General features: G+C 38.3%; 1 protein-coding gene across 8 annotated transcripts in view; it reads left to right on the top strand.

Annotated features, from left to right (window-relative positions):
* Positions 1-14,987, top strand: part of astn1 (astrotactin 1) — a 2,519,376-nt gene that overhangs the window by 561,010 nt on the left and 1,943,379 nt on the right. For 6 of the 8 annotated variants that reach the window (XM_069937468.1, XM_069937469.1, XM_069937467.1 and 3 more), the window contains exon 1: positions 14,649-14,924. The exons of 1 other annotated variant lie outside the window; for it this stretch is intronic. In XM_069937468.1, coding sequence (XP_069793569.1) covers positions 14,833-14,924 — 92 coding nt within the window. In that variant the 5' untranslated portion in view covers positions 14,649-14,832. Of the gene's footprint in view, positions 1-14,648; positions 14,925-14,987 lie in introns of those variants that run through there. One more of the 8 variants, XM_069937471.1, reaches the window with a different exon arrangement.

Below are 14,987 nucleotides of genomic sequence, written 5' to 3'. Positions count from 1 at the left end.
CTGAGTACTTTGTCATACCTTGGCAGAGCTCAGGAGCAAAATATTGGCTACCCTTTACTTTCCATAGAAGCTGCGTGACCTGTTGAGTTTCTTCAACACTTTTGTGTATTACAATTGATCCAGTGTATCCAGACTTAATTGTTTAAATCTTTGTCCTAATGCGTTCATTCAATTAAATGTACCCAGAACTAATTAAAAGGAATTTTGGTTTTACTGGATAATACTAACTGTTCCAAAATGCTGGTATTTTGTACTTTAAATGATATGGGATCTACGTCATGATCACCACACTTTAGGAAACATATTGAAGTATGAGAGAGGGAGCAGGAGTATTTAACATGAATATCTCCAAATGTCTGTACTTCCAGTTACGAGGCCAGGAATGAAAGGCCAAAGTTGTTTTTCTTGGACAAAGAAGATTAGGGGGAGATTGGTGCAGAGCATTATGAGTGATTCAATTTGGGTAGATAGTAAAAGGTTGTTCCCATTTGCAGATGATTGTCACCATGAGACACAAACTAGGCATGAATGAGCTCAAGATACAGCAGATATGTGAGGAATGTTTTTTTTTCACAATCAGTGGTGATACACTGAACTCACTGGATCACAGAAATCAATTCACTTTCTGCTTAAAGGAAAAGTAATTGATAGCATGTGAGGAAAGAATGGGAGAACAAGATTCTGATGGAGTAGCTCTGTTGATGGACTCAGTTGCACTTAAAAGCTACCTTCAGCAATTCAATGTCTCTTTTTCCAAAAATAGTCAATAAACAGGAAAATGTTTAAAGAGAGGAATAACAATACAAAGATGAAAGGACATTGTGGACCAAAATGGGGCAAGGTGAATGAGTGAAAAATGTTAGAAAGAGATTAAATGAACCAATGATTTCCCAGACATCGGATGTCAAACATCCTGATCCTTCTTCAGAGGAATATGAGCAGAAAAATAAGATTCTATTGGTTCACAGGAAAGTGATTAAATGCATGGTTAATGATTGATGAAAGCGTTGGGCTTTGAGCAACATTTAGGAAGAAAGAGAGGAACAGTGGGTGAAAGGACCTGGTAAGATGAAGGCAGAGTAGCGTGAGGGGGAGTCTCAATTTGACGAGAGAAAAGGTATCAGGTTAAGAAAGATGTTACTTTCTTCATGAATTGTTGAGCCGTAGAGAAACAATGACACAGGGATGATCGCCTTGAATTTGCTGCAATGTAAAATCAAGTCAAGTTTATTGTCATCTGATTGCACAAATACAACACGGTGGAACAGCGTTGTCCGGTCCTCAGTCCAAAACAAGCACACACACAGCCAGACATAGCACAATACATATTCAGGCCATGTATTCATATGTACAAATAAATAAATAAATAAATTTTGTGGTTTATTTCGCCGTTCAGCATTCTCATTGCCCATGGGAAGAAGCTGTTCCTCAGCCTGGTGGTCCTGGCTCTGATCCTCCTGTATCTCTTTCCCGATGGGAGCATCTGAAAGATGCTGGGTGAGGGGTGGAATAAATATTCTCCAAGATTAAAGTTGATCAGTGGAAGTAAGATATGGATGAGAGAAAATCAGATGAATCCAATGTCAATGACAGAAAAAAAGGGGAAGAAGCTTCAAATCTTAACAGAGACAATTAATTGTAATTTTGAGTTTTGAGTTATTTGTATAACTTAATGACAAACTTTACCTCCATTGCCTAGGTCTTCCACAACTTTGCCTATGCAAGTTTATAGAACATAGACATTAAAGTACTGTTCAGGCCCTTTGGGCCACAGTGTTTTGCCAACCTCCTCCACAACAATTTAACCCTTCCCTACCTCACACCCATAGCCCTCTATTTTTCTTACATCCATGTGCCTATCTCAGAATCCTTTGAGATTTCCTGTTAGCAATTGATGGACTAGCAGCTTGTTAAGGTTGCGCCTGACTCCTTTACAAGTCTTCCATTTACTAACGTCCTTACACTAAAATAACTTGGCATCAAAGAGCATGCTTCTTGTTTTATTATTCATGACTATTTTAAAAGATGACAACAAGAAGTGGTAAAGTTGGAAAGAGAGAAGAGGAAACCCCCTTAACTATGAAGGATATTGCTTCTTTGTTGGAATAATGCAGAAAGTGACAGCTGATAACCTTAAGGGCTTTTTGGATCAAATTGATGTTAAACTGGATGCTTTAAGAAATAGAATGAATGATTATGATGAACGCATCTCTGCTGTTGAAAAACTGTGGAAACAGCTGATGTGAGAGTCAACAATCTGGATGATATCTGCGATTGACTAAATCTTTACAGAAGATAATACGGAAACTCATAGACTTAGATGGAAGAAGTAGGAGGTAAAACTTACAAATGCTCAGCTTGAAGGAAGATATTGAAATTGGACAAACCACCCAATTCTTTGCTGGCTTACTTTGTGAAGCTTTTGGATTGGCATTCTTGCCATCTCTTCCAGAGTTGGACAGTACAAACATAATCTTTAATACGTAAACCAGCGTTTGGGCACAAATCCCATTTGTTATTCTAAGACTGCATTGTTACCAAATAAGATACCTTATATGTGAATCTCAACATAGAGGGATGCTTGTATATCGTCGTTAATGCATTAGAATTGTGAAAGACTTCTGCCCTCAGGTATTGAAGGACCGTGCTCCTTACAGAGAAGTTATGGCTGTAAACCAGTAGTGCTGTACCCTGCGGGTCTTCTAGTCTCACTTCCTGATAAATCAAGAAGTAGCTATGGAAGCCCAGGAATATTTTCTTGACCTTAGTAACTGGTGTAAAAGTTAAAACCTTGTGTTTTGATTCTTAGTTAATTTTGTGCCATCCTCTTTAAGAACTATTGTTTGTAGTGTTACCATAGTGACTATGATATAATATGTCATAATACCTGTGCAGATGATCAGAATAAAAACTTACATCTCATTCTTTGATTATCTATGAAGGAGACATAAGTTTGAGATAATTTTCTTCGAATTCATCATTTTTGTGTTATTTTGTCTTATTTCTTCTTGTATATCTCTTTGAATTTGAATACCATATATCTTTAAATATAACCAAATGGTTTGTTTATTCATCATTATGAAAATCTTAATGCGAAGTTATGCAAAATGTTTATCTCTTTTATCAATGAATTAAAACTACATAAAACTGCATCTACAAATTTTGCTTTATTGGATTAACAAAATAGTAATTCAGTATATTGTCCCCACATTTCATTGAAGATTACACTTTTTGAAATTAGGAAATAATCAAACCTGTAAAGTGTCATCTATAACTGGACTGAAACTTTTTGATAACTTTTTTAAAATGTTCCCTTTAAAATCAAAACAGGATTTTTTTTAAGTGTAAAAATATTTCAGATTTTATCTTCTTTGCTGTTTTGATAATAATATAAGTGGTAAGAATTTATTTAGGACAAGGTCATTTAGGTAGTGTTCAGTATTTTTATTCTTGTGAAAGAATTTCAAACAGACATAAATTGCCCTTGGATTTTTTGGTTGCGAGATGCAGACTGTTTATTTAGTCTGGACGTACTAACAAGATTACATTAGAATTGGAATCATGCCAGTAGGAAGATTTGGGTGCTAGTTCAGTTGGTTTATCGCATGTTGTCCTACTTTAGGACAATGCTGGTTTTGGGTGATGGGTGGAGGGAGGATTGGAATTTGGGTGATATATTAGCCTTCCAGAGATATGTTTATTTTTGTCCTTTATAGCTTACTTTGACTTCTCTGCTAAGTTAACCATTTGAAATTTATGTGTACTTTTTCAGAACGACTTCCATTATTAATTATATAAAATGAATAATGATGTTAGTTTAATCTATTGGAACGTGAATGGCCTTAACCATCATGTAAAAAGAAGCAAAATATTTGCACACATAAAACGGTTTAAGGATACAGTTATATTTTTCCAGGAAACACACATTTGACATGGTGATAATATGCAGCTAATCAGACAGTGGATGGGGCAGCACTTTAATTCATCATTTCAGACAAAAGCCAGATGGGTGTCTATCCTTATGGACCAAACCATTCCCTTTGTTCAACATTATGTTGTGTATGATACTAATAGTTGTTTTGTGATTGTATCAGGTGAATTATACAATAAGATAGTAGTTTTTGCCTGACTTCAATGTATATTCCCTTATGCTGGGTGGAGACTTTAATTGCTGGCTTAACCCTATCTTAGATTGCTCATCCTCCAACCCAGCAGTTCTGAACAAATTAGCCTTATTTATTCATTCCTTCATATTAAAATGTGGTATTTTGGATGTTTGGCATATTTTTCATCCAAAGAACAGGGAGTATTCTTTTTTGCCCATGTTCATCATACTTATTCACAGATTGATTTTTTTTTATTGATAATCAAATGCTTCCTTAAAGTCGATCTTGTGAATACAAGACCATACTGTTACAAGATCTAACCAGCAACCACAAAGAAGGCATGTCACAAAGAAGGTGTATCACACAGAAGTAAAGATGAACAATTACTTTATTAACAAAAAATTCACCTTTAAACTTTAATTAAAAATCCCCCCATTTATAACAATGCCCATGGGTTACTATGCAAATTTCTATAACAGTGAAAAACTAATAAATTCCCCAGCCTAAATATAACATATGTAATTAAAGTCTAAGTTATATTTCCAACCAGGCCACAGAAAAACTTAAACACAAAACAAACACAAAACACACAAGACTGACAAAACTGATCTCAACCGAAGCAATGATTATAAACAAAATTCAGTTTGTTTGGTAAACTGAAGCAAAAAAAAATATTTGAGAGAGAGAGAGAGAAAGAGAGCACAAAATTCAAAGTTGTCTTGTGTTGCTTGCAGAGAAAGGAACCATTGGCTTGGTCTGGATCCTTCTGCTGACTTCGGAATGTTCATCCGTTTTTAAATCCCAACATTCTAAACTGTCCTCCAGACCATGACTCACGCTCTTGGCCTTCTTCCACTCCACAGCACCCCCAGTGGTAGTTTATCATCCAAGTCCAGAATTTTTTTTTCATTTTCTGCACATGCTCAGTTCCTCACCCATTCTCTCAGCAGTCCACCTTCACCTTGGCTCTCGAAGGCAAACTGTCACTTTTTAACATAAAACCACACAACTCATAGGCCAATACACAACACAGAACTCTGTAACAATACTAATTTCTGATCATGCTTTCATGTTATTATCATTAAATTTTCCTGGTAAATCTCAAATTAATAGACATTGGTGTTTTAATTCAACCTTATTATCTGATAAAGACTTCATTTTTTTAAACTAGTAACTCTGACAAATCTTCTAGTCTGATTGTCTGGGATGCTTTGAAGGATTACCTCAGAGGCCAAATTGTATCTTATATACTGCAAATATTAAGAAAATGGCTAATAATGAAAAAAAAAATTCACTGACAAATTGGAGTCATAAGATCAATAATATGCTTTGGCTCCAAACCCTCATTTATGTGATAAGCACGTTGAGTTCAAATCTAAATTTCATTTTCTTTTGACATATCCAATCAAAATTCAACTCTTAAAAAGTATGAATCAATTTTATGAACATGGAGACAAATCTGGAAAATGTTTGGCCAATCAGTTAAAATGGTTTGATGCTAAACAGCAAATTACAGAGATCTGAAAAAGTAATAGCAATAACAGAATTGTCCATGTAGAAATAAATGATACATTCAGAAAATGTTATTCCAAATTGTATACTTTGTGGCGGCTCTCCCACGACACAGGTGAACCAGCTCAGGACGTTATGGGCAATCCCACAGCAGATCCAACTATAAGAGCTCTGAGTGCAGGGCAAACCCACAGCCTGATGTTAGTTTCACTTTGCAAGTCATGGGGGTTGCTGGTAGAGGGTATTTAAGAACGCAGCTTTTGAATCAGTAAAGCAGTTGGTTCAACTCACCTTTGACTCTGCGTGGTCTTTTGTTCATTGCATGACTAGCACAACTACCTCTTAATTTGCCAATGACAGCAATTTAATGAATAGATGTTTAGATTGGTTGAATATTCCTACACTATCTTAAGATAATCAAGAGTGGTTAGATGATCCTATATCACAAGAGGAGATAGCGAGGCATTTTTTTTCTTACAATCCGCGAAGGCACCTGGCCCTGGCCCTGATGGATTTCCTGGCAGTTTTTATAGCCATCTGCTCTGTCTTTCCTGACTCTTTCAAATTGGGCAAATTGCCAATGACATTTTATGAAGCTTCGATCTCTCTAATTGTGAAAAAGAACAAAGATCTGTCTAATTGAGCCTCTTATATGCTAATTTATTTATTTAATGTAGATGTTAAAAATTTAGCTGCCTATCAATTCAGAAGACCAGATGGGCTTTATTAAAAATAATTACTCACACTTTCATATATATCAGCTATTGATTATTACAGTACATATTCACCTTCCGCTGCGGCCTCAGAATGTGTTAATTTTTTAGATGCAGAGAAAGCTCTTTGCTGGGTTGAATAGAAATATTTGGTTGAGATTTTAAAAAGATTTAATTTTGGACCTGGTTTCATTACATAGATTAAGCTATTATGTTTAGCATCCATTCTTAACAATTTTATAAGCAATCTAAACTTTTTAATCTTCATCGTAGTACTAGACAAGGCTGTCTTCTTCGTCTTCTACTATATGATGTGGCGTTAGAGCCTTTAGCTATTGCATTTCAAGAATCTGAGAACATTTCAGGAATCTGTAGAAAGGAGACTGTTCATAAAGTCTCTCTTTATGCAGATGATCTTCTGCTTTTCATTTTCATCCCTGAAATTTCTGTTCCATCCTTGTTTTCTCAATTTAGTCAATTTTCAGGCTGCAAATTAAATCTTCATAAAAGTCCCTTTTTTCCTTTAAAAACCCTAATACCTACTTATACTGAACTTCCTTTTAAATTTATAAAAAATCAATTCACTTACCTTGGTGTTATAATTGCAAAAAGTTATAAACATCCATTTAAAGAAAATTTTATTATTTTCCTCAATCAGGTAAAGCAGTCATTACTGAAATGGTTGCCCGTTTCTTTGTCTCTAGTTGAACAAATTAATTCTATCAAAATTAACACTTCACTTAAAATTTTCATATCTTTTTCAAGCTACACCAACCTTCATTTCTAAATCTTTTTTTTTATTCACTTGATTCTATTTTATCGTCATACATATGTAAGAATAAACTTCCTCGTTTAAATAAAACCCACCTTCAAAAATCTAAAAGAAATGGAGGTTTGGATGTACCTAATTCAAATCTTAATATTGGCAGTTAACATATGTATATAACATTTTGGACGTATTACAGTGATTGAATGGATTGCCCAACATGGGTCACATCAGAGTTAAAATCGGCAAGAAAATTCTCAATTACTGCACTTCTTGCATATACACTAACTTTTTTAAACTACTGTATTTGGTGGCAAATAAGACTTTCTTCCCTCCCCCCCCCCTACCGTCGCACCCCCCCCCTCATTTTTAGTGTGCAATTTTAGGAAAAAAAATCATTTTAGTGTATTTACAGGCCGAACATGTAACTAGCACACCGATAAAACCATTTTTTAAATAATAATACTGCTGTAATTAACAAGAGAACATTAAAACAAATAGCTATCATAAACAAATATTAAAGATACCCATGAAAAAATTGCCCACAGGCTCAGCGTCTTGGGGGGGGGGAGGGCCACATTCACGGGCCATGCCCCCCCATATGAGTTATTGTGCCCCCCACCTGCAGCACTAGCATCACTAGGGGGGTTGCGGACTGCATTCAGGTGTGCCACTAAAATGAATCACATGTTTTTGTCTCCACGCCCTAGAAGCACGCGCGTTTGTCTGAAACACGAGGTGGGAAGGGGGAAGAGTGACAGCACGGTGGACAGAGGTGGTTCATGGCAGGTCTGGCATCTGCTCTCCCTCCCCCTGATGAGTGAGTCCTCGAATGTGCTTCCCCCTCATCACCGCCAATCACCCTAACACTCCCTGATTAGATCTTTTCTGATTCTGATTTTGATTGGCCAGTTGGTCAGCACAGGTTTTCAGTACTTGGCTGGGTACTCTGTCCAATCCAGATGCTTTCCTTGAATTCACTCTCCTGAAGGCAGCCCACATAAATCACCCCACATTTTCTCAGAGTTTTGCCAACTTCCATCTCTTTTTGTTGTTGTTGATAGCATGAGGGAGTAGTTATTGACTAAAGCCTTGAAGCCTCAAATTATTTTATCCACCATTTTTTAAATGACAAGAAATGGCAAGGTGAACACAAGACTTTGCTCACCAGACATTTTTCACCTTTATCAATTTTACTTTCATTTCTTGAACCTAAGTGGAGGCAATTTCCATATTTTACATTCTTGTTAGAATGCAAGATATACAGAGTTGGGTAATTTGAATGGGACATGCTCATCTCTTTGTCCACACTCATATTTAATTCACAGTGTGTGATGCAAGAATGCATTGAAGTTCCCACAATGAAGTAGATTTTTTAGACCCATTGTATAATCAGTAATTTCTCTCTTGACCTCTGACTGCAGCTTCTAAACTGACAACGCTCCTTAATCTTAAATGGCACGGGACTAAAATAGATTTCCCACTTTGCTTTTGTTTTGTGAAATTGAACTTCAATGCAGGTATGGAACCATCATGCTTGACACTATGGAAATGGGCCATCCTGTCCAAATTGTCCATATAGACCAAACTAGTCTCACCTGCCTGCGCTCAGCCCAGGTCCCTCTCAACCATTCCCTCCTGTCTGAATACTTCACAAAGGTCACTGCATCTCCCACTTCTTCTGGATACTAATTCTATATATCCACTACTCTCATGTAACAAAGGTGCTCGCCTCTCTGACTTTCCCCTCTCACCATAGTTCTATTGCCTTCTAGTGTTAGATTCCATGAACGGTACCAAGGTTACCAACACCTCTATCTTGCAACGGGGTTTGTATTTGGCATCACGCTGACCATTTCATCCCCACTTGTGATGCTAAAAAAAAAGCACTTCCACCTGTCTGCCTCACTTTCTTGTAACCATCAAGATTTCCCAGGATCTCATCCGAGATTAAATGGCCATATTGCATCTACGTGCATTCCAAAGAATGTATTGTGAACAGTGAATAGAGCAAATTGAGAAAAGATCAAGTGAGTAACTCTTACTCTTAGAAGGAATGTTAAAGTCCCAGAACAGTAAGAAGGACAGGGGTAAAGCATCAGAAGTTACATCTATCCATTTCTAGGCATTCCCATATTATCATTTTTATTCATGATCATTTTGAGTAGCTGTAATAAATTCCTTTTCAAGGCAATATCTTGCCGCAAAGGTTCTCTTAAGGTTCTTCCTGCTGATTACACTCCAAAGTGAAAATAATGAATCAATTGTTAACGTGCAGGTGATATCATTGAGTATTGGAAAGGTGGCAGAGGTTGCTCGGTGAAGCAGGCTGTGCTAAAATTTGAATGCAGCTGGAAGGCTCACAAGCAGAGAAGCCGTCTGTCTCTGGCAGTCATGCCTGAGTTAACTGCAGAATTGGACAGTATTCACTTTGCATTCTTTGGAAACCAGCAACTCTAGGCACAGATAGCTTCAAATAATCCAGGCTCAAGAGATTGAACCCGAGACCTCCAAAAATATAAGATACAAACTTAACACTCCAACATGTACCACTTGGCCATGATTCCCTGATCGCTGCCCAGACTGCAAACGGTTTCCGGACTCTACAGGTCCTGCCTGGACTTTAGCCCTGATTTTATCATATTATTTTAAGTGTTTGCACAATGAATAATTTAAAATCACACAAGGTCAGACACGATGTTCTGTCTGTTTTTCTCAATCTGTCTGACTCTCTCTTGCTCTCTTTATATCTATCTCTCCCTTTCTCTCTAACACTCTGTCTTTCAGTCACTCTCTGACCCTTTCTTTGTCAACTCCCTCTCTTTCATTCTTTGTCAGTCTGAATATCTGTCTTGCTCTCTCTCTCTCTCTCTCTCTCTCTCACAAACATTCTCTCTCCATCTTTCTCTCTTTCATTCTAATCCAGTGTCCCATGGTCCTCCCTGGATATAGTGAGAAGCAACACGTTTTGGTCCATTTCTGCATTGTGCATTCAAACACTCTTTCAGGAGCCTTCCAACGAGTCCCCAGATCAAGTCACCTGAATCCCCAGCCACTCACTAATCTGCATTCTGACTCAATCCAACAAGTCCTGATTACACTGACAAATTACCTCTTATACTGTTCCAACCTCCAGCTGATTACCATTCAACTGCCCTTGGCCTCCACCCTGTCCTTATTCCATCCATGTCCATCTTTATCGCATCTCTATCCCCTCAACTTACAAATCTGACCTGAGTTCTTTCACACATTCCAAACCCCCTCCAATTTGCTCCACCAGAAGATCCCCAGCCGTGCCCCAAGCCTGACCTGATTGTCTTTACACATGTGGGACTCGTGAGATGAATAAGATGCCCTTTACTTGTGTGCATACATTTCAGTGCAGCACAGCCCTATGCATCACCAAAGGTTCAAATTTCGGGGCTAAAAACATATTCTCACCAATGGAGTGAGTTCTCAAGCCTACTTGAATGATCCCGACATCAATGGATTTGTCATAAATTATTAGTAAAATGTCAGGCTTTATGGAAAAGCAAACAGTTCTGACAAAAGGATGTGAAATATTAACTGCCTCTCTCTCCACAGTGGTTGTCTGATCTTCTGAGCATATCCAGCATTTTATGTGTTTGATCCAGATTTCCAGCATCTGTGGGTTTTTTTTTTAATTTTTGTTTATGATTGGAGCAGACAGCTGGCATTCTTTCTTTGGAGGTTTATTTAAGAAAATTAACGTCTTCATTGAGAAGCAGGTTGATCTTAGTTGGCTCTCACAGCTCCTTCGGAAGTAGACAGCAGGGAGCCGTGGATAAACCATTTGTTTTCAGATTTACAAGTTAGCATTTAGATTTGAAACATTTGGTGATAGTTCCCTTTGGGGAGATAATGTAATTTCTGCTGCATATATATAATGCGTGCATTATTCATGCATTCATTGATTATTTAATAAATTACTTGCTAGTCTATAATAATAAAAGTGTCTCATGTAATGCTTTATGTTCATGGAAAACTGCAGATTTTGTGTAAGATAGAGAATGCTTCCAGCAGTAACATGACACTGGATCTGGAATACTGTTTGCTTGTCTCATCTTGCTCTCTGAGGAAAGATGCAATTGTGCAGGAGGAAAGAGTGCAGTGCTGCTGGAGCTCACAGGAGTGCTGCTCTGGCACCTCATGGGGCCGGTCCATCGCCCTCCCTCCACCCCATGCTATTCTGGACATACAAGGAAACTTTATCTTCCAGGACCGGTACACTCATCTTCATTCCTCGTCCTACCATTCACTCGCAATTATACAGTACCAAATACAACATGGTGGCCAGTAAGGCCAGGTCTCACGAAACTTTCTTGTCGCCATTTTTGGTGAGCTATGGCACCTAAATAATTAGCACTGCACCCCTAGCAAAAGGTAGATTCATTCCTGAGGAGAGATTTAGCAGGCAAGGTCGGTGCCCTTTTCAAAAGAATGAGACGATCTCACTGAAATGCATAAAACTCATGTGGAGGTCAATGGAGTGGATACAGAGTGGATATTTCCTCCTGGTTGAACTGTTTAAAACCAGGGGGTCAAACTCTCTTAACTCGTGTTAGCCAGTCAGAATGGAAACTCCTCAAAATTTGCTATCACTGAGGGACATACTGTGGAGGTTCAAAATCGGTTTTTGGGAGATGGGGCTAGTACCGGAATTTAGTAGTGAGACTAGACTTCAGCCATATTCTGCTCTGAGTGTCAAAGGGTTGAATCATCTTCACCTGCCTCTGTTTTATTTTTCAACTTCAAGTTAATTGTCATCTACAGCAAGGGACAGTGAGAATGTTCATTTTGTGTGCAATCCAGCTGGTCAATGCATACAAAAAAGAGTGCAGAGTTGCAGAGAGATCAGCTAGAACTGAGCAAAGACAACATTATTTTACCAGTGTGAAGTTCATTCAGGACTCTGATAATGGCAGGAAAGAAAATCTTTGATCTGGTAGTGTTTAAATTTAAAGTTAGATATACATACAGCACAATAACAGGCCATTTCAACTCACAAGCCCATGCTGCCCAATTACACCTAAATTACATACATCCCCGGAACATTTTTGAATGCTGGGAGGAAACCGGAGCCCCGGGCAAGACCCACACAGACATGGGGAGAACATACAAACTCCTTATGGACAGTGCGGGATTTGAGCTATGGCCCTGATCGATGGTGCTGTAATGGCGTTGCACCTACCACTACGCTAATCGTGCCACCCTATTCTTATCATAATAATTTGACAGGTCCAATTTTTCCTTCCGATCTGGAATGCACTTTATGTAAAGAGTGAGACCACAGAAATGATATCAAATGCCTAAGCATTGGAAGCTTATCTGGGATAATGATGTGAATTTATTGTCATACACATTGTACAATGTACATGTGACCAAAATTCTTACTTGCTACACCCGAACAGGTATATTAAGAACAAGGACTTAAAATGTGAGATCTGCAAAAAGTAAATCATTGCAAATAACCCAAAGAATAACTAGCATCATTGCTTGTTGCACCAATATCATTCTTCTAGGGACTCCTCAGTGCTTCCTCATGCATAATCCCCTTCCTCAATATTAGTTCCTCAAGGAATAATGGTGCTAGTTAAATGCAGGACTACTTCACATTCTTTGAATGATGCAGAGGAGGATGCCCTTGTGACTGGGTGATATTGGTTGGGAGAGGTGAGAAAGGAGTGCATGGAGTTAGTGATTAGGAGCCGGAGGCAAACAACTGGTGGGTGACAGAACCAATTTTTTCTGTTGATTTTTTTCTTTTGCCCAGAGCTGTTTCAGCTCAGTCACAGTCTCCACACAGAATTTCCAGGTTTCTTGACTAATTAGGCTAAGCTAGGTGATGCATGACTCGGTGCTACCATTTAAAAATTTTATTTACAGCACAGTAGAAGTGATTCTGGCTATTTAAACGTGCTGCCCAATTACATCCCCGCACATTTCAAGATGGATTCAAGAATTTGTTATTTAACACAAATAGGGGGGAGATTGGTGGGAGGAGATATTTTAATTATTTATTTTTATATTTAAATTTAATTTTGAGAAATAGCATGGTAAAAAGTCCTTCCAGCCCACAAGCCCGCACCACCCAAACAGACAAATTAACCTAAAAACCTCGTGTTTTTGGGAGATGGGAGAAAGCCAGAGCACGCAGAGGAAACCCCTGCAGTCACGGGGAGACCGTACAAACTCTACAGACAACAGCCTATATGAACACGGGTATCTAGTGCTGTAGTATAACCTTTTCACTTTCCACAGAGGTGGCAGGATCTGTTGAGCATATCTTGTGTTTGTTCCAGATTTCCTGCATCTTTCCTTTTTTTTAAATTTTCATTTATGATTGGAGCAAGCAGCTGGCATTCTTTCTTTGGAGGTTTATTCAAGCAAAATACATTCCTCATTGAGAAGCACATTGATTTCAGTTGGTTCTCATTGCTCCTTAAGAAGTAGACAACGGGGAGCTGTCTGTAATATAATAAAATAACTTGCAAAAAAATTAACTCACCAATACTGCAACAGGGTTCCTGTGATTCTTTACTGGGTCAAGATGACACGAAACAAAAGCCAAAAGCACAATTACAGTCCTGGATGGTGACCTAAAAGGCCACTGGGTAAGATCATTGTGGAAGATGCGCAGTGTCTTTTCTTTGTTTAGTGCCACAGCTCTCTAGCAAGCCCATCTGACCATGAAAATTTAGGTTGGTCACACTCACCCACATCCCGACCGCTCTTTCAGTCCAACTGTCCTCCTCCGAGCACCAATTTGACATGGAGATGTGGAAGTGCACACATTCCCACTCTGTCCGTGCACTTCCTCTCAGTGATGTGCAGCCCAGATTCACCACACCCTGCACCATCCCCAACACTTTTAAGCCTCCTTCTTCATCCAACCATCTCAGACACTCCTTCCTCTTCAATATTGATTCATTTCTCTTTAAATACTATTAGCTCCAAATTTGTCTTGCAGTTGTGACTTTCAAATTCTAAATTCTCTCGGATATATTTTTCAATTTCAGTAATTTTGTTTAATGAGGAGGAGAGATGGCCACAAGCATTATCTGAAATATTTCATAATGAAGAGCTGATAATAAACCTGCTGACCACATTGAATTTATTCCTCTTAGTATTGTTCCAGTTTCATTCACTTGTGTTTTGTCCATTTAATTATTGCTTTATGCATTCTATTCTTTTCATTAGGTGAAGAAAGACACATTCCTGTGACTGTTTTTATGACCTTTTCAGTGCATCTTCATTTTCATTTCAATAATTTGTCTCTCAGGCTTATCATTTCATTCCAACCCCTTAGAGTAATTTGACAATTTCACAAGTTTTTCAAGCTGTTTGCATTTCTGCCTTTTTTTTTTGAAGCATCTCACCTTTTTCATTCACAGATTTAAAAAAACATCTAATTCATGGGGAAATTTAAAGTTTGCCTGTTTATTATCTTCTCTCGATCTTTTTTCAGTTGTTCTGAGAAGAGAGTAAAAGTTCAGTTCCTGACTCACTGAACCACACAGCTCAGGATATTTGCAATGTGAGGATGGGGAAATATTTGTCATCAGTATTGGGAAATTTGTGAGAAAATAATTCACCAGCGTTGTGAGCTGGGCAGGGCAGCGGAGGCACTGCCTTAGGGATTTGAGTTATTTTCTCAAGACAATCGTTCAGGCTTCCTCCAGGTGGTCTGGTCTGCTCCCACAGCCAAAAAGGCATGCAGAGTTGCAGTTCCGGGCATTCTAAATTGCTGCTAAAATGCAAGAGAGCAGTGGAATCTATTGAAGAAGAGAAGATGATGGCAATGTGGTAAGAATTAGGAAGTGGGATTGATGCAGGATTAGTGAAAAGGAATGGTTGATGACAATCATG

The sequence above is a fragment of the Narcine bancroftii genome, chromosome 5 (assembly GCF_036971445.1).
Source record: "Narcine bancroftii isolate sNarBan1 chromosome 5, sNarBan1.hap1, whole genome shotgun sequence".
Taxonomy (NCBI): Eukaryota; Metazoa; Chordata; class Chondrichthyes; order Torpediniformes; family Narcinidae; genus Narcine; species Narcine bancroftii.
The sequence above is the reverse complement of the archived record's forward strand: the minus strand, read 5'-3'. Positions and strand labels throughout refer to the sequence as shown.